Here is a 26,142-nt window from a genome sequence, read left to right as displayed (position 1 = left end):
ATAACTACATCGATTATGGTTTCGCTTCCCAATATTCAGTCAACTAGTGGAGAGTAAGAAGATGACTAAGTACATTAAGACCATCAGGCTCATTCACAAAGATTGCTTTGTGGACCTTTTTATTAATAACAAAAGTCAATTCATAGACACCAACCACTAATTCTTTGAGTTTGTTAATAATCAGGGGCCCTACTTCTAACCAAGATGTATTTTCAGCTCGCAACATTACCATTATTATACATGTGAACACATCTCTAATAGGCTGGTGGTGCAGTGACTTGCAGCTGAGTGGGAGAAACCCCATAGCATGTCTCCGTAGGACCCTCTATTATGTTGATTTCGGCAAAGCAGTTTAATGTGTATCTTCTATTATGACATTGGTTTTCCGTAGTGTAAATGCCTGTTGATCTTGTTGTATCCCTTGCTTTATGTACTTTTTTTGACCTAATCTCATTCTTCATTTTGTTGTATTTTTCTAGTTCTCCTAAGATCAAACGAAATTCCTCTTCTGAGATTTTATTATCATTGAGCATGGTGGAAACGTGATCTTCTATTGTGTTTAACTTTGATACAGCAAGTATTCTGATGTCAGCGTGTTTCTTTGCTTCATGGTTCAATTTGTGGGATGTAAATTTAAACACCGACCCAAATGTTCTTGCAACTACAGCCGCTATTTCAAGTCCTAACACCAGTGGCGCAGCTACGACTGTTGTCAACAATCCAACCCCTGTTGCTCCTAATCCCATGCTAGCTGTCATTAGGGTGGTGTCAGCGACATCTATGCAGTTTAAGGATCTATTGTATTTTTAATGTAGTGATGCCCACTTATCACGTTCTTGTTCTAGTTGGCATTTTATTTCGCATATCTGTTTCAGACGAAATCCGTCTGCACTTCCCTTAATATTTCCTTCATCATCTACGGCCGGATACAGCCCAATTCTATAATATAGTTTATAAATTAGTTTTTAATGAAATTTCATGTAATTTTTGACTGAAATATTTAAAGCCTATAAGGTTTATATTATTGGTTATGACTATGCGTTGTAAGTTTAGATATGGTTGACAGTAAACTATAACACCATGGAAGCTCGTTGATGGTGGATAGCCTTTTCTTATTATGATTCGACAACTTTTATTCTCATGTCTTCTATCCCAAGATATTGAGCAGCCATTAAAAATGTCTTGAATATTGGCACTTTCTGTGAGATAAACATCTATAATTAGTTTTGTGTCTGGTTTTATATAATAATCTTTATTTAAAAAATAATCCTGTTGGTAATCATATATTTCAATATAGGATGCTAAAAGGATGCCATTTTTAATAATTTTAGAAATGAAACCATTTTGATGAAAAACGATGTAAGTGTTGGTTAGTGTTATTTTAATTACCCATTCAAGATCTGCAAAATCTGCTAGTGGCTTTCGTTTGTATACTCTCTTATAGTATAAGACGTACGGGGTGTCTTCCTCACCAGGTGAATTGATATCCTCTGTGTATCCTAGATCACCGAGTGTTACATTGTATGGCATTGTTTATATAATACTTTAGAAAATAGTTTCCAATAGTTTTTTTTCTGGTAATGCCTCATGTATGAACGTCATACCAATAAAGTGTACCTGCTCATTTAGGAAAATCTTGGTTAGAGATATAGTGTCTTCCACTGTCAGTGCAACACCTTGCAAACTGGTGTGTGTGTGTGTCACCTCCAGTTTTCATGTAAATTGAGCAAATGTCATCCTTGTGTTTTTCAGCCCACCAGAGTTTGATTCCTTTCACGATCTCAATATCACTCTGCTGTGGTTCACCTAGGAAGACTTGTATGGCTAGTGCTGTTCCATTCACTGGGTTTTGTAGGAGTGTAGTCACACCATAAAATTCAGACACCAAATGTAATACAGCCTTAAATTCCGCTTTTGCATGACAGCATAAAGGCTGTTCTATTCGAGATTGGTTTGATTATTACACTGCGTCTTTGCATTGGGATGTAAGCCACATGCATGATTCCATTGCTTATGACTTTGTTTATGTAGTGGTCTTTGTTTTCTATGAAAACGCATGGTGAAAATAGTGTTACATTGAGGAGCCAGTTGACTTGAGCTGGTAACACTGTCCACTTGCCATCGTCAGTGTGTATTAGACAATATGGTTTGTTTTTTTCAAGGAAAAAATGGTTCAAAGTCTTCTAAATTAAACAATTTACCACCGAATTATGGGCGTATTCCCCATTCACCTGCGTTGTTGCGAACTATATCATATCATGTGTTGCTGATAGATCTTCATGTATCTACTTCAAAAGTACCACCAGAAGCGGCGGGAACTTCAACTCATTTGTAAATGGTGTTCATAAGCTTAAAAGCGTATATTTTACCATCTCTTCCTGCATCATCAAACCTTCTAGTTCCACCTAAATCAGACAAACTTGTATTAACACATCATTTTTTTCGCAATCCTCGTCCTTGATTACTAGCTATTTATGTGTTACGCTCAGGTACCCTATATTTGCAGTATTATTTCTTTTACTCGATATTATTTCGATATTCTTAATTCGGGAACAATACCACTTGTTAATTTTTTATACTGACGCGATGAAAACGACTCGGTGCGACCCTTATTGTATATTCCTGTTTTAACCGGGACGGCCCTCAATAACGTGGAATGTCGCCCACTTTGTATATTATCAGTTGTGCTAACAAGATGAACGTATAATTTGTGGTATGGAATTAGATCTGGTAATTTACTCCCATTGGTGCTCTGACCAGGGGCTATTGCAAGTGATGTGAGCCCTAATGTCTCCACCAACATGTTACTGAGTATCAGTCTGTTTTTCCCCTCGTTGTCTAACATCACTGTTCCGTTTCAGTTGTTTATTTTAAGTTCAGCTCCTAAGGGTTTGAAAATTTCATCGTTGAGAGAACACACGCCAGTAGTAACCATCTTCTATTGTGTTTTGTGCGTTATTAACTGTCAATGTATTATTGTTGTTTTTATTTCCGATGTTTGTCCATCGCGGGTAGTAGGTGATATCACATAGTGCTATTTCGAGTTGTCCAGACGTGTTATCTATGGCATATGTAAGTTGAAATGTCTCACAGTTCGTTATATTAAGAAGAGTAATGTACATACTAATACTATAATATATAACATAACATGCACAATATAAATGCCTCTGACTTCACACACATGAAAATTGTGGTGGAGTCCTGTTGATAGGTAAGTGGAGACTCCCAGCCGATTGGGTGTGTGGGGTGTCCCCACTTTAAAAGAGCTTTCATTGATAGCTTTGAAAACTATATTGTGACCGTCAATAACGCATAGGCGGTAATAAACTGGGGGTGGGGGTGGGGGGTGGGGGTGTGTGCCCATGTTGGGTTTTGCACCACTGTAATTATGCATGTTTAGTTTTTCACGAACAATTTCGTCACCAGAACGACTAGCAAGAGATGACAAGGCAAGTGGTTTTCTAGTGCGACTGTGGAATAGGCCAACACCCGGGTTATCCCTAAGACGTAGAGTGCCACTATCATCTATGGTGAAGTTCGAATAGTCTCGGTACATAGGATCGATGTAGTTTTTATCATTTTTTAATTCTTCGTAATAATCGTCTATTGCTGTTTGTAACATTAAGGCTCTTGCTTGTGAACCAACAAACGAAGTATCTTCAACGAGTGGGGTGTCCCCCCACACACCCTGGCTGTCCGCAGGACCAAAATCGTCCATTTCAAAATCATCCATAGTTTTAAAATCAAATTATATTATTCATAATAATATATGTAATGTCATATGGTAGAAAGCTAAATCCTTTTCAAAAACTAAGAGAACCACTAGGCGTCAAAGCAGTGCACCAGTCGGTTATCATTACGAACAACCCAAGCACGATAGACCAGAACCAAACCTTGTTGGCTCTGTTCCCGAAATTGGGTGAAAACGACGCCATAGTGCCAAATACGGCGCATTTGGCCTTTAACATCAAGTTGACTGCAGGCAATGATAAATGCAAGCCACACCCCGGCTGGGTGGTCCCGTGGAGACCTGCTGTCGTCTGGGTGCACCCGCTGTGGATACCACAGATTTCATATGGATTGCGTCTACAGGCCTTTCATCAAGTAGCCTAGTTGTTTCACGATTCATTGAGTCAACCACACGAGGAAGTCGCACTACCCATTCTTTGTTAGGGGGTGTGAGGGTGTCCCCCACTTGCAGGTCTTGTGTGTATTGGTGAGCTAACAAACGTTCGGCTAAGGAGCGATTGAATCTCTAGACTATGGCTTGACTTCTATGTTCATTTGCTGCACCACACCTTATCTCTGCATTGTGTTTGGTAAGCAGTTGTGTCACGTCACCCATGAATTCACGACCTGGGTCAGCTTGCAACGTTGAAGGCCACGTCAGTGGACTGCGTTTGTATATACGCTCAAATGCACGTGCTACTTGCGTGGCATCCTTGGCCGTTAAGGGTTCAGCTTCCTTGTAGTGACTGGCTACATCTACAATGGTCAGTGCATACTTGTATCTTTTACCCCTGACTCTGTCATGTGGAAGAAACAACAGGTGGGCCTGGTGAACTTGATTAAGGATATGGATACCGAATTTTCTCCTGGGTATATATTTTGGTGGTGGTAAGTATACTTGCCATATAGCTTGTTTCTTCAACCAGGCTTAAGCCTTATCTTTCGAGACACGTGCGGCTTTAGCTAATTTTTTAATAACGTCTGCCCCTTTCCAACATCCTCGCGGACTGTAGTATATTCTCTCCATTATATATTACTTACTTAAATATCTAGTGGGGAGTCCTGCAGACAGCTGAGAGAGTATAGGGTCCTGCAGGCACTAGCAGTCGGCTAGGGGGTATGGGGGGTGACCCCTATATGGCCGTAGGCATAGGTATTGACACCGTCCGTGGCTATCGACTGTTTTGTGTCTAGGGGTGATAGAGATGTCTTGTTTAATGTCAACCCGTATATCTTATGCCCGTCACTACGGAGTATGTTCATTTGGTGTTTGAACGTTGTTTTGTCTCGAATAGGACCTGTTTGTAGAGAGTGTGCTCTATATATCTTTTCACCACATCCTTCTTCACACCCTTAGCCTTTCCTATTTCAGCGTCATCTGCTTTCTTGATAGAAGGCATCTTAGGTCTCAACCCCACATATTCAGTGATTGGTGTGCCTGCACATTCATCTTTCATACGGCCAAGGACTTTTTTTATTAACTTGGCTCTGCATGGGGTGGTCTCTCGGGTAGTCACTGGTGTTGTACATGTGTATATTGTTTTTCGAACAGGTGTATTTTGGCTTTCATATCCTCATACATGCCCTTGGTTTGAATCTCCATCAACACGTGAATCTGTATCCGTGTTCAAAACCTCAAAGACCTGCTGGTCAGGCAATGTCCTATGATACTGTTTCTTTAACTCATTATAGTAGAAGTCCTACATCAAGTGTTTAGAAAGGTCTAGAATACTCATGCCAACATAGACCGGTCGATTAAGTTTAATGTAACTCTTTTTCATATGTGTAGCCGCTAATTATCATTGAATATAATACTTCTATTGTACGCCGGGCTGGCTATCAGTTTCCTGGCCTTGTCTTCCTCACTCGACCTCACTAGCTTCACGCTGACATGTTTTCGTAAATTCTCCATCGTTTTACCAAATACAGAATTCTTCATGAGTTTGTATAGATTTTTCTCAAAGTCAATAGTAGCCAGCTTTCTCAAGTCCGTGTTCATCCTAATATAGTGTTCCATCTATGTGCTTTGATTGAACTTCAGCATTCTATGTACTTTAGTCAGCTTCATACCCAGTGATAGATACAGCTGTAAATTACGATAGTGTACTATGTACTTAGTTTTATTCATCAAAATCGGTACCAATTTTTCAATAGAGGGTCCTGTGGACAGCTGACTGCAAGTAGGTTATGTTGATATTCAGACATGCAGTCTGGATTAACCTTCAAACGTTCTGGTGTCATCAGGTAACTGTTTTGAGATTGGTGCAATTCTTCTGGGTTTTCTAAGTCCACCTCTAATATAGAACCCAGAATCAGGTCCAATACTCATAACATCCAGCTGTCTGCAGGACTCCCATTCGAATCCTACTGTCGGTAGATATTGGCTCATAGCCCAACCATACAAATTGTTAGCATCAAGATAGAGTAGATGAGTCGAAGGTTTATTAGGGTTATATTCACATACTTGTTGTTAGCTTTAGCATAACGTTTTGAAACCATGGAAATACCCCCACGTAACCCTTTCTCAACAAACAGATGCATATCATAATCAGTGAATAATTCAAACTCCACAAATGTTTTCTTCAGCAGGGCATGACAGCCCAGGACTTGAATAATGCCATGCAGGATCCAACCCATATTGCTTCAAACACATTTTTCTGAATATCTCAAACATATCAGCCAATAGCAACACATCCGTTTTCAAATATAGATCATGATAATCACCTAGATTCTTACAGCCTAGCTTTCCCCATACATTTTTGCGTGTTCATAATCCTGTGGGAGACAGTTTTGCTGTAGAAGCGGTGAATGGTATGACATAGTATGGAGGGAGACGGATTGTGTCAATTTGGGTTAAGTGTTTGGGGGAAAGGGTCTAGATCTTTGTTAATGATATTAATGAGTAGGTTAAACAATGGGTGTCTCGTACCCCTATTGTTTATACTACTAAGAGTACAAATGTAGGTCATATGTAGTTTAAGGGTACAATGGTAGATCAGTATATTATCTAGTGTTAGAGTACAAAGGTAGGTCATACGTAGTGTAAGGGTACAAGTGAAGGTCACATGTAGTTTAAGTGTACAAAGGTAGGTCACGTATAATTGGAGATAGAGACAGAGAATAATATCAGGTACAGGATAAAGTGGTAAAGACTTAGCATCATGCATGCTTGTGCCAAATTAAGCAGATCTGATCTCACGTGTAATGAACACCATGTAAAACCGACTGACTACTTTGGTCCTTGTCCCCACTGCAGCTGAGGAGAGGGCTGCCAAGATGAAAGCACTTGTCGACAGATCACAGAAACAGCTTCTCAAACATGCCAACATAGCTGAGTATGATTTCTGGAGACAGCTGATTGACGAGTGTCTGAAACCAACTAGCAAGACCTTCGGTATTGAGGCTGAGCTGAAAGGTAAGACACTGGTACTACACATTATGACGGAAGCCCGTAGCCAAGTCAAAATCAATATTGACAGTATTGATTCATCTTCAGTACAATTCTCCGTTGACCCATGACATTCATGCTAGAACTGGTCACCAGTATCACATGCTTATAGTAAAAGGTGACTAAAGGGATCGGGTGTTCAGGTTCGCTGATGCTGATGATCAAATCCTAGTTCTGTAGGTCGATGCCCATGCTGTCGATCACTGGAATATCTCGAAGTGGCGTAAGAACAAATGCACACATCGATACTATAATGTCAATCACGTGATTGTCTCGTTCAGACCGAGATAATTTACAGAGCGATAGCATGTACAAGTTGCATTGCTTAATGCACACAAATGAAATGGTGAGGTTTGCTAAATTCATCTCCTGGGTGTCATCGTAAAGTTATAATCAGAAAACACTGGTATGACTAGAATGTGTGTGGTGTTACATATGGAAGATTCCCCCATGGCTATTACACATGCTTTCGGGTTTCAGGAGTTAGAAACATGTTGCAACACTTTGTAATCCATAGAAAGAGACCTATCTGACACTCTGTAAGCCATAGAGAAAGCCCTTTATTGTATCACAGATGGTATGTATACCCAGCATGAAACTCTAAAACTCTTTTACTACTGAAGACAACACAGTCATATAAAACAGCTGATGACAGATCTCCACACTAGGTACCATGCGGACTTAGAGTGCTTTTGCTACCTGAATGGATCAACAAATAGAGTTGATTGGATGTCAACTTCTTTCATATGACGAACACAACGTTTCGGTGTATACCCTTACACTTTCATCATCATTGACCTGATATGTAGCAAGTAGTAGGTATATACTCATAAACGATGTACGACTCATAATAAAGAAGTCGACATCATCAACCCATCCTCTCATGAGCATCACTTGTAGATCCCATTCAACGACCTATAAATGGATTTAACCTTAAATGACGGGTATTTGTTATCATGAATACATTCTTTCAGAGGAATATCATTTATTTTCTAATTTGGTTTCTGCAGGAAGACTAGGTGAGCTGAGGAACTCGTTGCTTATGGTCCTGGCTGTCAGCAACTCATTGTGGCTCATCCTCATCATCACTTTGGCGGCTAAGACCCAGTTCAAGATCTTTGGTGCAAACTCAATAGGTGCGTATACTGGAGTATGTGATGATGATTTAAAGTCCGGCTGTGAAGGATCACTGGATGCGGTTGTCTCGTTATGCGTACCATCAAACCCTGGTTTGCAGTGTTCATATGCTAACATCACATTTCCTGACCATTTCGGTGCCTGTGAAGATACGGGTTAGATTTGATCTTCTCCAAGACATGCTTGTTGAGAGAACCGACTGACGGTTGATCAAGCTCGCTGACTTGGTTGACACTTGTCATCATATATCAGCTGCTGACATTGCTTTTGATCACTGGATTATCTGGTCCAGACTCGACTATTTAGAGACCGCCACCATATATCTGGGATGTTGCTGAGTGCTGCGTTAAAGAAGAAACCAACCATTTCACAAATGGGAGGCTGCTTCTGTCATAAGGAACAAGGATAGGATGTTTATATAGCGCACATATCCACGCACTAGTGCATGCTCAAGGCGCTGCTATTTTTCCCTCGATCACTGGATGTCAATCTCAACAGCACCTTGTATTTCAATCTAAATTCCCTGGGGAGTATACAACTCTTGCTGCCACTTGGCACACCGGCAGCTGGGTGGACTGGGCCATATAGTCACAGTACTTTGTCCAGGTTCACTGCACGTTGCTGTACCCGGTACTAGGTGTTTGCACGTATTCATGTGGCCACCATCTAGTCATATACAAATAAATGTGTACTGTACACTAGGGGTTGTGACCACAATGAAAGAGTCTGCACACAAAGTTAACTCCAAGGTTTTTACACCTGGTCATAGGTGAGCTCGATCTAGACGCTTCAACCTCGCTGGATTACTAATAGCCCACGGCATTGTCATGTTCCCGCAGTTTCGGAAATCTCTGCTTGTCAAACTTTCTTCGTTATACTTTTTGTAACTCTATTGCATTTTGATCATCAGTATAGGAAAGCATTTCTGTATTCTGAACATGTTAGATGACTGTTTATCATGTTAAAGGATGTGGCTATGACACCGAATACACTGCCCATTGTATTGCTGGAATATTGTTAAAGCTTCACAAGAACTTTAAGTTCTGTAAGTATCAACAAAATCAGTGAATTAACACAGGTTTATGTGGATATTGTGGTCAATCTGATTTGTTCAGAAGTCAAGGATTCACGCAGGGGCGAACACCGGGTGTTACCTGTTTTTGTAATGATCCACTCACATGGTTTGACAGCTATTTTGATTTTAGGCCCAATAGAATCCGTTCAAGATTGTTCATAAACTAGTATTGATACTTCATAGTTAGAATCAAACTCTGCATTGTCTGTGTTTACATAGTGCTGTATCTATACCTGCCGTTTGCTGTCTCTATTTGCAGGTCTGAGTATCCTACTGATATTTGGCACCCTGCTGGGGATACAGTTCCTGGCCATGATCATCCACCGCATCTCAACTCTCGTACATTTCGTGGCCAGGGCTCCGTTCAAATGTGGCAAACCGATGGCGACTTCCTGGTCCTTCCAAAGCCAGCTCACGTCTCATGATCCTGAGTTCCAAGATGACATGGAGACAACGCGAGCAATAACGGATGATGAATCAACACAACAGGATGCAGAAAGGAGACACATAGATTCTTCTTCTGGCAGCATTTCTGCTACAGCTCCATTGTTGAGTTCTTCAACCCAAAGAGAGCTCAAAACACCGCCATTTTAAACTGAGGGTTAATTTTCGATGAACAATTGTTTCTCTTTCCTTTTTATGTGCCTTACTTTTATTTCTGTACATTGTGGCTGTTTTCACCTTTCAGGAACAATAGTGTCGCAGTTATAAGTATTGCTATACTGAAGTATGCAGAATATTGAAGCATCAAAACTGCAATTACTGAAGTATTATTGTCTTCAAAATTGATATTGTGGCAGGTGGAACATGATCCGGCCTTCGTTAAACTCTTTGGCATAGAGGTCGGAAATGACAGCTTCAAGGCGTATAGAATATTTGCTGCATTTACAACATATACACTCTCCCCAAACAGAAATTTACTATGAAAATTGCAATGTCAAGTAGCAATGAGTTAAAAAGTGGTTCATTTTGCATAAGAGCTTGCTTTGCTTATGAATCATATGGTGTTTATATCTTGAAACATCACAGCAAAACGCACCATCCATAAAATAGCCGTGACAGATGGGGATCAGAGAGTCCCGGTGATTGGTATAAAAGGTTGGTCGCCGTCTGTCGATTATTCACAGTTTTTGGAAGAATGTGGAGGAACGCAAAATGCCACGTCTAAGAGAAACCAACCGTCATATCGCCATTGGTCTCCTTGAAGCTGGCTAGTCTTAACGTGCAGTTGCCCGACGCATGAATGTTCACTAAAGCACATTTCCGGGTACATGACCTGTGTCATCGAACAGCTACGCGACAAATAAGTGGATTGAGGAGGCTTCCTGCACAGACCGTCAGGAACAGGTTGAGAGGAGATGGTTTACGTGCCCGAAAAATTTTGGCCTTGTGCTTCGACGACAAAATCGTTGACATTGAGTTCAATGTTGCACCAACGTTCAGGCCTGGAACCTACCGAAATGGCATAGAATCTGGTTTAGTGATGAATCACGACCTCTACTGCAACGACGCGATGAGAAGAATGCTGGTGTACAGACGTCGACGTGAACGTTTCGCCGACGATTGCATTCCCCAGGTGGTTAGAGTCTTTCGAGGCAGTATGACAATGAGGAGAGTGATCACCTGCTGTAGGAGTAGTGATTTGGTGATAATCCGGGGCAATCTGACAGCTAAAAGATACTGTGACAAAACCCTGCTCCCACACCCTCTTCAAATCATTGATCTGCAAACGGAGTTGTTTCAACAGGACAATGCCAGGATACAACATGTCACATGAGAATTCCTCCAGAAGTCAGTGTGCTTCTTTGGGCCTCAAGATCACCGAACTTAAACCCAATCGAACATCGATACGCTGGACAGACGGGTGCGACGCCGTAAATCTCAGCCCCAGACACTTCAGCAACTCACAAAGTCACCACAGGAAGAGTGGGCTGCGAATGGGAAACACGAGATTCTGAGCCTTTTCCGCTCGATGCCGAGGCGATGCCGTGCAGTTCTTGATGCCCCGGGGTGGTCACACTAGGTACTGACTTCAGCGCCACCACACGTCTCCAAGTGACACTCAAACTGACTTTCCTCGAGTTAGTGCCAAAGACGGATAAGTTGGCATTCCCAGTGTGCAGTGTCCATATATTTCATTGACTCATAAACCTACGAGATGTTTCAAAATAAACATAAACACATAGTTGAAATTCGAATGTGTTTCTTTTTTGGGAGATTATATTTCTATTAGGAAGGCATATGTATTTGCAAAAGTTCCTAGACGCAATTTCCACGTAAAGATTCGTTGTTGAATTTACATCTTTGGTGACTTAATTTCACTATGTGGTAAAATGCAGGTACATCGCATTTATAATTGAATAGAAACACAGACAAAACCTCTTTCTCATATATTAAGTCCGTCATAAATATATGAAGACTTAAAGGAAAAGTGACGGCGTTAGTTTCTTTTTGTTTGGACTGATTACCACAAGCATATTAGTAGTTACTATTCTGTTATCCACCAGTGACAGTAACCTTTACAAACCTGCACAAACTAAAGGTACATTCCGTTTTAAACACGTAAACGGCATATGTAGATAGACAAAGTCATCTTCATGGCAACCGAAAGATCTGTCCTGCTGATAGATACATTGGAAAAGTCCAGGTGTGTGTTATAACATTTCGTGAGATTTTATGAGAGAAAGGTTAAAAGTTTCTACTTATAACTGTGCCATATATGAATTATATCATATAAGTAGGCATGAATGGCTTTTCCCCCTCCTTTATTCCAATTGCGATTATTCACTTTTTTGTCTAGGATTCCAGTGACTTTTTAATACATAATCTTCATTTCTACTTGATCATTTGGACATGGAGTACAGATGCGCCTTATGATACCGTTCGCTCTTGTTCCTCAAATCTCTTATATTGATTCATTCAGCATCACTCAACCAATTCTTCATGACATAGCATAGTACGACTAGCATGATGGGTAATCAATCACTGGATTGTCTATTCCAGGCTCGGTTGTTTACAGATCACCACATAGCAGGAATATTGTTACTTCCGCGTGAGACAGCAATTAGTCAATCAGGAATATTGTTACAAACGAAACACAGTTGCCTCCCTTATTTTTACTACTGCCTCCCTCATTCCTCCCCTCCCTAATTTTAGCTACTGCCTCCCTTACGTCATTCCGGCTACTGTCTCCCTCATTCCAGCCACTGCCACCCTCATTTCAGATACTGCCTCCCTCCTTCATGGCCTCCCTTATGTCAGGGAGACATTGCTTCCCTCATTCCTTCCCTCCCTCATTTCGGCTACTGCCTCCCTTGTTTCAGCTGTATCTTGTCAGTGGCGTGTACCTTCACCAAGGCACTTTACGATGACATCATTACATGTCGATACTTATTCAGGAAGACATGACCGTGATAAGGTAATATCGCAAAGATTCTTCGTCATTCCAGAATGCATTTTGTGGCTAATATTTTGATTAACAAAATCGATAGTAAATCCACGCCGTAGGTTTAAAACAACTTTAGCATACTGAATAAGAGGGTAACATTGGATATGATCCGGTGTACGTGAGGTACAGTGTATACGATAATATATGCATCAACGCGATCATGTAGTTGATGGGGATTAGCTCATGATTAAGATGAACATCACGCTAACGAAGACAAATGAATAGTTTGTGAGTTGAAACTTCTTACTTTCACAAGACATGACAAACAAGTATACAGGAATGAGCTGAGAGGATATCCAGCTCAACCCCAGGGCCTTTCCAGCATAATCCTGCTACACAGACAGTTCAAATACCTGTTACACAGACAGTTCAAGTACCTGTTACACAGACAGTTCAAATACCGGACTCCACACTCTCAAAATATATATGTAGGTATGACTATACACATATATACAGTTTTTAGCAACAATGGAAAGGCAAGATTCAACAATGGACTGATAGGGAAACAATAGCACTTCCTTCTACAGTTGATGTGATGCCAGACACAGCCAAGACGAATGGACAATAAAGGCCATAAATGACATATGGGGTAATTAATGGAAGTCATAAAGAGGAACAGGGTAGCTGACAAAACAATGTACTCTGCGGTAGTGATAAAGATTAAGAATGCAGACTGAATAATAATAACTAAATATCATATGGCCTGGCTACTTAGGCTTCGGTTTATAGAAATATTTAGGTATGGCTGTTCTGAATTAGACACCAAAACAACTGTACACGTTTTCGGTCTGAAATTATACACGAGAAATCAGCGGCAAGAGATTTTATTGACATTCCAAAAGCTCCGTGATGACTGTTATGACACATGCATTAATATACTACAGATACATAAGAGTTAGTGAATGAATAAAACTATAACATTAAACGAACAATATATTTCAACAAGCCATAACCAAGAAATCGTATTAATAAAGACGCCGAACTAAATAATAGAAATTGAAATCAGCAGCATACATCTACTGGAACACGCGAAAAGCAATTAAAATACCTCTAGATATAAAAGGAATATGAAAAGGGGAGGAATATGACTAAATAAACTACAAATTATATTAAAACCAATATGAAACATAAAAAGATATCACCACGCAGATGGCAGCGCAATATACAAACGAGCAAAACATCGCAAGTTGGCGTTAGATGACCATGCCCTATGAAGACTTTCAGTACCTTTGTTATTTTTTTTAAATTATTGGAAAAGTAAAAACCCGAACATCAATAGCACGCAGCATAATGTTGTGATTAAAACGTGACAATAATGATAATAACTTGAATGAAGTTGTCTTACTTATCGAATTGATGATGCAATCATTTTACACTACTTTAGTCAAGTTCAAGGGTATGGCCACCGATATTACCAAATTCTACAAAATCTGAAAACGATATTTAATTTCATGCACAAATCACAAATCACATAATTATTTGTTGTTTTTGTAGACAAGAAACCACAGTAGTTTGTGGATACTTAAGAAATATATTCATTAATGGTTATGTTCATGACAAATGATACGTTTTTCTCCAGTGACAACAGGTTACACAATCATAGACTCGCAGATTGCATCATTGAAAATAGCAACATCTAAATTCATACTACCCATAAACGTTTACTAGTGTAAATGTGGCCACTCACTTCAGCCATCTGTTCTAAATTAGGTTTGGCAAATTATTTGATACTAAGATTGTTGTTAAGAGTTCAAGAAATGATAAAACCCAGGGCAAATTGACGAATTCTTCACAAAACTTTAAAAAACGCAACTATTCACGCGAACGATTTTTCAGCAACTGGTTGCATGACCGTCGTGCAATGCATCTGCATGAGGTTTGTAGTTTGTTCCCGCAAACTGGTATTCGATGTAACCCTACTATACATAAATAATAAATAATACATATAAAACATAGACATACCTACTTTGCATATAGTGAGTGTTTTAAGTGTCACTAAACGGTTGATAGTTAGTATACGATAAATTCAATACACAACCTGTTAGGCTACAATAATTCATATCAGGCACTACACAATTCTTTGTACTAGGTGGTGTCATGATTCAGTACTCCCTGACAATTTGTAATGAAGGGAAGACGTATACATTGCCAGAAACCGACCATGCTGCCGGGTTTCAATGCATGTCCTGCACTTTTATGAAAAGCAAAAATTATCTGTGCGTTTGATACAATGTATATTGATAAATGTGAGGATATGAAATGAAATAGTTTCTTCACATATGATAACTGAATGTTCTTACTGCATTTACAGTATCTCACCCATGTATTGGTAACAACGACACGTGCATACAGAAATGTGCATGCAGTTTCACATCTGCGACATTTAGTTATCACCAACTGCAAATGTGATGGATGTTGCAATATGTACACAAGATCTGAGTCGCACTGCAAACAAACCTCTATAGCTGTCACCGCTATCTTTGTTGACACTGGCAAGCTCGGTTGTAACGACGGTAAGATGATTGGCTGCTGTGAGAATGCTGAGCCAGCTAAGGGAGACAATAAAGATATCGGGCCGAGTCATAGATGCTTCCAGGGTACAGTGGACATACACCATCGTGACGTATACACTAGAGATATCGAGAATGATATGTACACGAAGCACGGGTAAAGTATCTACAACTCACTGAATGGAGCAAGTTCATTGTGGTAAAGTCAATCTAGACGTCACCGTGAAACAGTGTTCATGTTACCTCAAGTACGGGTATCTTATTTGCCTGCTCTGAGTACACAAGCCCACATGCATGTGCTTGTTTATATTTCACTCAGGGTGGTTCAATAATACAGCGTTTGTCTTTGAATGAGACACTTCAACAAGCAAGTGTGACCTCAGTCCATCCACAGTGATCCGGTGATCCTCCAGTGTCCTTCCAAAGTGACGCTGGAGGATCACTGGACCTTAGCATATCTCAGCCTGAGGCTGTTTCCATCCACTCATCAATGGACAACCTGACAAATGCTTTGTAGTGGTGTTCGCCCAAGGATTTGTTTTCAATTCTGAACGAAACTGGACCTAAAGCATCAGTGAACACACATCCATCAACAGGTCTCACGGCGACTTCAATGATGCCAGAGTTTGGTCCAGTGTCGTGGATTTCAATCTGAAACACATCTTTTGTCTTTAGTACGACATTTGAATGTCTATTCTTGAAAATAAATATTTCCTTCTGTAGTCTATCTGCAAGCATGCTTTGCAGTCCATATTTTCCCCATTCCATGGGATAGGGTACTCCAGACATATCATCTGTTTTGTCATAGCGTCTCTGACCAACATATACCGATCCACCCTGTTTTCTCTTAGAAACGGATGTGACATATTCAGGTAAAGAGTGATCATCAATGATAGCGTTTACCAATGCGCTTGAGGCATGGAAAGGTGCATGCAATGAATAATACCAAGGTATATTGTCAACATAGATCTTCACAGCATCAACTTGGTTTATGCGAGTCAGTCCTTGCACAGTGGGCTCTGCCGTTGATACGTTGCGTGGAAACAACAGAAGCGGCCTTAATTTCTGAAATGAAGCCGATACATGTTTATCTCGGCACCAACCAGACAGCTTTGTTTTCACGTCGACAGGGATAAATGTGTCGGATGGCAAGACTTCTATTTTGTACACTTGCCCCTGTCTACTCTCCAAAGAACGCCAGCTGAAAGCATCTGACATTGTCTCGTCGTCAGTTAACAGTGACTCCAATACAGGGACAACAGTCGTTCGAAATGTATTTTCTCCTTTACTTATGTCATCACAAACATGCACAAACAGAGTACCACCACCTGAATTTCTCATTGCAGATAAAGCCTTCTTGAACTGATACTCCGCATGTGGTTTCATTCTCCTTGTTTTGATGTCAATATGTTTCCAGTGTAAGTGTATTGTGAATACAGTGTCCTCTGTGCCCTTGAAATGATGTGGATCCCCCCAAACCCGGGAGCATGTTGTACAGTCATCTGAAACAATGAACATGTCTTTGGTCAATAGGTCAATATGTGATATCATTATAATATCGTTTTGGGCAATCATGTTTACATTTCCACATTTTTGGGTCAACCGATGTTGGTCTGACCACAGGGGCTTGTATCGCTTTGAAACGGCGTTCGAAAGACATATAGATGTATTGACCCTACCCTAGTACTATATAAAAGGAGCACAGGGGCTTGTATCGCTTTGAAACGGCGTTCGAAAGACATATAAGATGTATTGACCCTACCCTAGTACTATATAAAAGGAAAGGGATGTAACGAGGAAACCACCCCCTCCTCGATCAAAGTTACATGTTACCGCGTAAAATATTTTTAAGGCCCATCGAGGCCAACGGATCGAAAGCCAGATGATTTCCCTACAAAATGAGCTATAAATGGTCACAATCGGATCATTCTTTCAAAAGTTATACGCTACGAATCATCGAAAACAGCTACCTCCGCAATTTCACGCCAAAATAATGGATCACCCAATACGGCGAAAACTCACCTTTTAAATTCGTTTATTAATTCCAGCCACGTTGGCAGCACCAGCGCTGGGCTGGATTCGATCGGCCGCGGTATTCCGAGGGTCGGAAAACTTATTACAGCATCTACATGTCATTTTTTCGACAGTAAGCAAGCATTTTCACCAAAATAGCCGGCAATCCTACTCACATGTCGGCCATAAGCGACCTTGACATTCAAGTGAACTGAGCAGATCCGCACAAACAGACTCGGGCCATCCGACTGGTTGGAAACAAAATATACAGTGGAAATGGCCAATCGGATGGCCCGAGTCTGTTTGTGCGGATCTGCTCAGTTCACTTGAATGTCAAGGTCGCTTATGGCCGACATGTGAGTAGGATTGCCGGCTATTTTGGTGAAAATGCTTGCTTACTGTCGAAAAAATGACATGTAGATGCTGTAATAAGTTTTCCGACCCTCGGAATACCGCGGCCGATCGAATCCAGCCCAGCGCTGGTGCTGCCAACGTGGCTGGAATTAATAAACGAATTTAAAAGGTGAGTTTTCGCCGTATTGGGTGATCCATTATTTTGGCGTGAAATTGCGGAGGTAGCTGTTTTCGATGATTCGTAGCGTATAACTTTTGAAAGAATGATCCGATTGTGACCATTTATAGCTCATTTTGTAGGGAAATCATCTGGCTTTCGATCCGTTGGCCTCGATGGGCCTTAAAAATATTTTACGCGGTAACATGTAACTTTGATCGAGGAGGGGGTGGTTTCCTCGTTACATCCCTTTCCTTTTATATAGTACTAGGGTAGGGTCAATACATCTATATGTCTTTCGAACGCCGTTTCAAAGCGATACAAGCCCCTGTGGGTCTGACCTCGTCAAATTGTTGAATACATAAAGCCGTTTATGACTAAAATCTGATATCTGATTATTGTTATGATAGCAGGGGCCGAAGGGATAGAATGTTATAAAGTACTCACACAACGATATTGCAGAGGCCGGCAGTGGATGGAGACGGAGCGCTGCAACAGTCAGTTGCTTGTCAGTATCTGCTTGTCAGACTACGCAAGTAGTGCAAATACACATATCTATGAATGGAGTGTTTCAAACTCATATAATGTCACCCAAGGTGAAAACATGCGATCCAAATTCTTAATAATGTTGATGGATCGATTGAATATGGAATAAAGACGTTTCGAGGCAATATTCCAGTATTATCATGGCGTGACACCTCAGAAATGAGCTTCACACATTGTACGTACATGTTGGGAACGATACCTGGGTCTTCAACGAGGCTAACGAACGGTTTACCACACCAACCCAGTTGTGAGTAAAACGGACAGCACCATATATTATTATGATTGCGAATATATATTTTATGACATTACATAAGTGAGGCGACGCTAATTGCCAGATGAATGATTGTCATCGCATCACTGACCAACTTTGTTTTCCCAACACATGAACACATTAACGATTGACCATGCTCTTACGGAAAACATATAGCTGTCAAAAACAGCAAGGAACGAATCAGCAGTCTGAAGGACAAGTGTCCCTAACACGGCGACATTGCACCTTGAATTCGAGACGGTATACTGGATTACAATGGCCTGAAAACTGTATTCATAAAACACTCAATAAAATAACGACCTGTTGATCTCCCAAATACGACAAGATTCTGCCTAGGAACGAATTTCTTTTATTTCCTAACTTCTGAATTCCCCATCAAATCGAACGACTAAATAGTGGTTTTCATTTCAAACAACGGTGCAATGACTGAGTGCACACATTTGTATTTTGTATGTTTTTGGGGTCTATACAAAAAATATCCGACGAGAAAGAGTCTTCCATTGCGCCTTTGAGTAAGGTTATCCTCAATGGTAGAGCTGACAGGTGTATTTTGTTCCTGATTAATACCAAACGTCAAACCTTTGCTCTTTCGAAATTTGCGAAAGATGACCAGACGACATAACGTTGTTACTAATCATAATCGTATGTCACTGACCAGTAGATCGACGCAAATGGATCAAGGAATGCGAAACATCAAAACCGTAAAAAAAATTCATGGAGATGTTGCATGTTGAGTGCACTAACGCACTTGTGTTTTGTACTTTGCGCTTGAGAAGCCACTTCATGCAAGAACAAAACACGTCTTTAGGTGGGAGAAGGGACAACAAACAAGCGAAAAATTATCGCAGTGATGTTTTACTTTTGGTTGGAAGACACTAAACAAGTGCTATGTAACAGAGCCATTGTACGTTTGTATTGCACATCGATAACTATGTGTTTCAAGGACACCCTGGTCCCCATAGTGTTTGTCATGTCCACCTCATCTATAAGCAAGAGCATGGAGATTGGACTCGGTGTGTCAGTATGAGATAATGTCTGTTTACCTGAACATGCAAGGTTCTTCAGTGATATGAAGTGCCCCTCTGTCTCTTCACGGTCGTCATCATCGCAATAGGTACAATCTGTAATGGATCGAATACACTGGCGTCATTACATTGTTACATTTATGCACTATCTGTCGTATCCAATACAAACTTAAAGAGACAACGGCGTCAGTATCGGATGGAAATGTGATCCAAAAGTGAAATTTCCATCATTTTTATTTCTTACTTGAAAGGTTCGTTTTCTAACTTGTACTATGTCATTAAAGCGCATTATCGTATATCCCAATGTAGGTCCCTTACCTTTGAGAAGTTGTTGACAGTTTGCCTTAAGATCAATTGTATGGCAAGCTATAAGAAAATTATTACCTTTGAATGTATGGGTTTATTGGCAGTCCACCATAAACAAATGGCCAGACAGTCTTAATGGTCATATAAATAAGATGGATTGATTTATATCCTAATCATAATTTCCAACATGGCCTTATCTAAAAAAAGTTCAAGTACATTTACATTTTCACATATTTCTTCCAGAAATAAACAGAATCCGTCCTTTTAAAATTTCAACTTCAGGTTTCAGATTCATCTTCAGTCAAAGTTCATTTCGACTGTGGTTCACTGTATTCAGTTGTGCTCTTGGTACATGTTATGATATTATTTCTAATGAAATCAAAACCAGGACATTGTTATATAGAAGGCACTGCCTGTAACTAATTCCTATATAGTTCATAGGTTTCTTTGCGACCTGATTCCAAGATTCGTTTCCGAAATCTCAAACAACTCTGGAGTACGACTTATTTGCTGGATGACTGTATTTTTTAATTCATACAATGCCGCCTCAGGCTCGGTTGATCTCAGGCATAATAGATATTTATTGGTCCGGCCAGACAGACCCTGCCGATATCACATCCAAAACGTTTTACACTACTTTCTCACCTGTGTAACCTTCACACTCTCAAAAAGTAACATTCATTTCTATTCCCATGGCCATAAGCTGGGAACGAATATTTGCCTACTTCTGAAAATACGAACATTCTTCGTTTGTTACATTTAATGATAATGTATATGATGTTTTGACTTACAATTTTTATGATATGTTGTGTGGGAACGATGTTGATATATGTTACAAGAGCTCGTCCACCAAGCCTTTTTCATTTATTGAATTATCACACATTTAACTCATTTTGTTCAAAAAGAGGGAACCAACGGGTTGCCCAAGGGTATGATACCCGTGGTGGGCTGATTACATACAGCTGATTAAGGTGGTGGCATCGAGTTGTGTGTATGGAAAGCATGTAAATGGCATTACCATATATAAAGCCATATCTAAATATTTCAACATAGTTATCGTGTTAAGTCATAAAAATAATAAAACGCCCTAAAAGGAGTATTTAAACACGAATGTCTGTACTTTTACGACACAATACACAACTCGACACTGTTGCATATAGGATTCGCCAATAAGTCTTTGCAACCTAGGTGTTGCAATTGATACAAAGCAATAATTCTGTTAGTGCGCTGTAATAGTATACTCTACACATATGCTTCTGATATGATATGGAACAAAAGATTTACAAATAATAGACGGTTTCAGTGGTCATACGGAATAACTACCAAGTAAGACCTGCTGTGATCAATATAAAAAATGTGCCAAAGAAGTCCTGAAAGACATCTGCTTCACAATTATGGAACTGATCTTCAAACTAATATAAGAAACTGAGCGAGTGAAAGTCAAACATACATCGGGTGCATAATTTCCTCATAGATATGATACTGAGCTTGAGGCGTGAGAGTGGAAACTTGAATACCTCAAGTGGATACATTGTCATTACAAACCAATGTTGTATTCCACACCAATGGTGCTGTTAATGATATGCACCAAATGATAAGACATGAAAAGATAATCATACCACTTGAAAAGCAGTATATGCATCATGAATACAACACGATTGTTACCGACATTGGTAATTTGGAAAAAAAGAAATCTCTGAATGAAACAATCATACGAAAGCCACGGTGTTGATCAAGCTAATGATGTGTCAAAAGAAAGCCATTCTGTTGTGGAGGTCTCACACTATGTCTGTAGTTTCATTAATAATTATGCACATGAACTTACATGAACTGGGAGCGTACTAACATTTCCAACAACTAATACAGCATTGAAGAACATAATTATCTCAACATTGATCCATGGTAACACTCTACTTGCGAACGAGTATTTCAAGTTCTTACTCATCTAATTATATCTGAACTAAGATGCGATGTAGTTTTTGCTGAAGTGTAGGCGATGTGTGGTCTTACTTTGTGTTCAATACTCTTAATATCCGTGCACATGAACGTAACACTTCTGCTACACAAGACATTGCTGCCGCAAAATAATAGACATAGTCAAACCAATGATGTGAGAGTGGAGACTTGAATACCTCAAGTGCATACATTGCCATTACAAATCAATGCTGTATTCCACACCAATGATGCTGTAAATGATATGCGCCAGATGACAGACAAAAAAAGTAACTGGATTATCTTTACAACTTAGTTGTGGTAGACACTGATAATTTGGAAAAGAATATCTAAACGAAATTAACATTCAAACGATCACCAGGGTGACGGTCCAGGTAAGAACGTGTGACAAAAGCTGAAATAAGGTCTCAAATTCTGTCTGCAATTTCACTTATGATCATACATATGAACTTGAATCCTAGTATGAACATTGATCTAACTGACATTTCCAACAACAAGCACAACAATGAAGAACATAATTATTTAAACACTGATCAACGATGCCCCTCTACGTGCGTACGGGTGTACAAAATATTTACTCACCTGATTATACATAAAGGAAGATGCAGTGTAACATTTGCTATACTTGGTAATCAGGCGATCAAATATACAGACAATGGTCAAGAGAATAATGGAATATCTGCCAAAGATCCAATATGTACAGATTTATATTACCACCTTAGTGAAAACTGACACATTCGTACTAACATAAAAATCCCACAGACATTCACACAATATGACAGCTGCTGATACTTACGTTCCATCATCATTTGTCCTGCAATAGATAAACGATTCTACATAGTCAAACATACACATGGTGAAATATTATAATTTCAAGAAATACAGACATAACACAACCAATATTTGACATGCAAGTGTTAATATCTACGGACCGGATTGTGCATCAGTTTATCCTTAGATTCATGTATACCGCTAGAGGGTGTATGTATTGTGTATAATGGGCATGAGTGGTGAGTTTGGGGACTCGAATACATCTAGTGGATATGTCAGATTAAGGATAGGCAAACATGCGCTTAAAGACTGATTGTTACTCATGATTGTACTAATGACGTTTTCCTTGCTGTTATGAAAACCAAGGTCTTCCCCGCACATGGTTTTGTTGCGGATGTGGACCAGATTATAGACAGTTATCTACACAGCATGGTTGTGGTCGACATGGATAATTTAATCAAGAATCTCTGAATGAAAGTAACAATTTTCTAAACTCGGATTTTTACTCTGTGACATGTATGCAACAATATCACACCCATTAGGGTACGGTTTGTAATCAGACGATCAAATGTGCAGACAATTGACAAGAGAATAATTCACAGTCTGCTAATGTTCCAATATGTACACCAATATACTTCACTTTAGTAAGAACTAAACGTTCCTTCTCACAGAAAGGATTGTGCATCCTTTTATGTTTGGATTCGTGTTTACCCCCAGAGGATGTATGTATTCTGCATGTATAATGAGCATGGGTGGAACATATCTGGTGGAACTTTTTGTTTGTGACATGCAAAAATGTGCTTCGAAACTACTTCTTACACATGATTAAAATTATGACATTGTTCTTGCTATGATGAACCAATAATGTATTGCCCACAAATGGTGGTGTTGAGGATCTGCACCAGATTTTAGACAGGAAAAAAGGTACGTCTTCAAAAGCAGTATGCAACATGGTTGTGGTGTACATGAATAATTTGTTCAAGAATCTCTTAATCAATCTTAGATTTAAACGATCATTAGGGTGATGATCCAGGTACCTATGTGTGAAAAGAGAAGCGATGTGGTTTTGAGGTCTCATATCCTGTGTGCAATTTTCTTTTATGATCATGCATATGAACTGGAAACCTAATATAAACATTGAGCTCACTGACATTTCCAACAACAAGTACAACATTGAAAAACATAATTATTTAAACATTGATCAACGATGCCACTCTATCTGCGTACGAGTATGCAAAGTATTTACTCATCTGATTATACACAAATTAAGATGCAGTGTAACATTTGCTATACGTGTGGCCGACGTGTGGTCTTACATTCTGTTTAATACTCTGAATATTCATGCACCTTGCGGTGACACTTCTACTGCATTAGGCATTACTGTCAGATATGTCTACTAAGATAGAAACCAAAGCTACAATATCAAGCACAAGCGTTGATGCGACCTCAACAAACTGAGTTAACATGATTTCAAACGTCACACTTCTGTGCCTCCGGATTTTTTACTCTCTGACTTGTATCCAACGATATCAAACCCATAAGGATCCGGTTGGTAATCAGGCGATCAAACATACAGACAATGGTCAAGAGAATAATGGAATATCTGCCAAAGATCCAATATGTACAGATTTATATTATCACCTTTTGTAATAACTGACACATTCACACTAACAAAATGATCCCACAGACATTGAAATATTTTAATTTCAAGAAATACAGATATAATACAACCAATATTTGTCATACAAGTGTTATTATCTACAGACCGGATTGTGCATCCTTTTGTGCTGACATTCGAGTATACCGACAGAGGATATATGTATTCTGTATAATGGGCATGCGTGGTGAGTTTGAAGACTCGAATACATCTAGTGGATATGTCAGATTTAGAATATGCAAAAATGCGTTTCGAAACTGGTTGTTACTCATGATTGAACTATTGACGTTTTCCTTGTTATTATTATGGCGGATGTGGAAAAGATTATAGACAGTTATCTACACAACATGGTTGTGGTCGACATGGATAATTTGATCAAGAATCTCTGAATGAAAGTAACAATTTTCTAAAATCGGATTTTACTCTGTGACTTGTATGCAACAATATCACACCCATTAGGGTACGGTTTGTAATCAGACGATCAAATGTGCAGACAATTGACAAGAGAATAATGCACAATCTGCTAATGTTCCAATATGTACACCAATATACTTCACTTTAGTAAGAACTAAACGTTTCTTCTTACACACCGGATTGTGCATCCTTTTATGCTGGGATTCGTACTTACCTACAGAGGATGTATGTATTCTGCATGTATAATGTGCATGAGTGGAATACATCTAGTGGTGATGTTTCATTGCAAAACTGCGCTCCGAAGCTGGTTGTTGCTCATTATTGAAATTGGCATTGTTCTCTCTATTATGAACCAATAATGTATACGACTTTTATACTCCCGCTGGCGGATCGTGATGGATGTACATAGTATTTTATCAGTGTCACGTGGACCAATCAAAACTCGACATTCTTACATGAGGTTAGATAATGTCGTTTGGAGGTCTGATATCCTTAGTGTGATTTTCATTAATGTTCATGTATATGAACGTAAAACCTTACATGAACTTGGAGCTTAGTGACATTTCCAACAACAAGTACAGTATTGATGGACAACATTATTATCCAAACATTGAGCAGCAGTGGCACTCTACTTGCAGACGTGTATCCAAATACTGATCAACGGTGCCATCCTACTTGCAGATGAGTATCTCAAGTCTTTACTCATCTAGTTTTACATGAAGGAAGATGCAATGTAGCTTTTGCTGTAAGTGTGGTTGATTTGTGGTCTTACATGACCTCAAAACTTACAGGTTTTTTGTGTTTTCAGAGTGCCACTCTGTAAATTATATGTAGCAATATCAAACACATGAGGATCCGGCTCATAATCAGACGATCAGATGTGCAGAACGATGGACTATAAACAGCTATATATTTTCACCTCAGTCAAGATAACAGTTTCACACCAACAGAGAAAGAATCCACTGACATTCACAAAGTATGACAGCGGCTGATACTTACGTAGTGTCCTCCTTTCTCCTGCAATAGATAAACGATTTTAAATAGAAAATGGTCACCATTTTAGTAGAAATATAATTTCAAGAAATATAGATATAGCACAAGCAATATTTGTCATACAAGGGTTATTTGTTACACACTGGATTGTGCATCCTTTTATACTTGGATTCGTACTTACCTACTGAGGATGTATGAATTCTGTATGTATACTGAGCATGAGTGGAATATATCTAGTGGATACTTTTTTGTTTGTGATATGCAAAAATACGATTCGAAACTGCTTGTTACTCATGATTAAAATTATGACATTGTTCTTGCGATTATGAACCAGT

The 26,142-nt window shown here is 39.5% G+C and overlaps 2 protein-coding genes across 2 annotated transcripts in view; one reads left to right on the top strand and one right to left on the bottom strand.

Annotated features, from left to right (window-relative positions):
* The window catches only part of LOC137260238 (chitin synthase chs-2-like), a 35,748-nt gene extending 24,167 nt beyond the window's left edge, over positions 1-11,581 (top strand). The window contains exons 20-22 of the mRNA XM_067797932.1: positions 6,986-7,144; positions 8,188-8,313; positions 9,649-11,581. Coding sequence (XP_067654033.1) covers positions 6,986-7,144; positions 8,188-8,313; positions 9,649-9,983 — 620 coding nt within the window. The 3' untranslated portion in view covers positions 9,984-11,581. The remainder of the gene's footprint in view (positions 1-6,985; positions 7,145-8,187; positions 8,314-9,648) is intronic.
* A 2,064-nt stretch (positions 11,582-13,645) lies between these two features.
* LOC137259931 (uncharacterized) lies at positions 13,646-19,808 on the bottom strand. The gene is made up of 3 exons (XM_067797583.1): positions 19,732-19,808; positions 18,319-18,360; positions 13,646-16,849 (listed from the first exon to the last, which is right to left on the bottom strand). Exon 3 carries the CDS (start codon positions 16,731-16,733, stop codon positions 15,807-15,809), a length of 927 nt encoding a protein of 308 aa, XP_067653684.1. The 5' UTR covers positions 16,734-16,849; positions 18,319-18,360; positions 19,732-19,808; the 3' UTR covers positions 13,646-15,806.
* Between the last annotated feature and the right edge of the window lie 6,334 nt (positions 19,809-26,142).

This window comes from Haliotis asinina, chromosome 13 (genome assembly GCF_037392515.1).
Source record: "Haliotis asinina isolate JCU_RB_2024 chromosome 13, JCU_Hal_asi_v2, whole genome shotgun sequence".
Lineage (NCBI taxonomy): Eukaryota > Metazoa > Mollusca > Gastropoda > Lepetellida > Haliotidae > Haliotis > Haliotis asinina.
Note: the sequence above shows the minus strand (reverse complement) of the source record. Positions and strands in the feature narration are given on the sequence as shown.

Bases quoted from the DNA above. Each gene is read 5' to 3' on its own strand.
- LOC137259931 (XM_067797583.1), bottom strand. From the start codon at position 16,733: ATGAAACCACATGCGGAGTATCAGTTCAAGAAGGCTTTATCTGCAATG.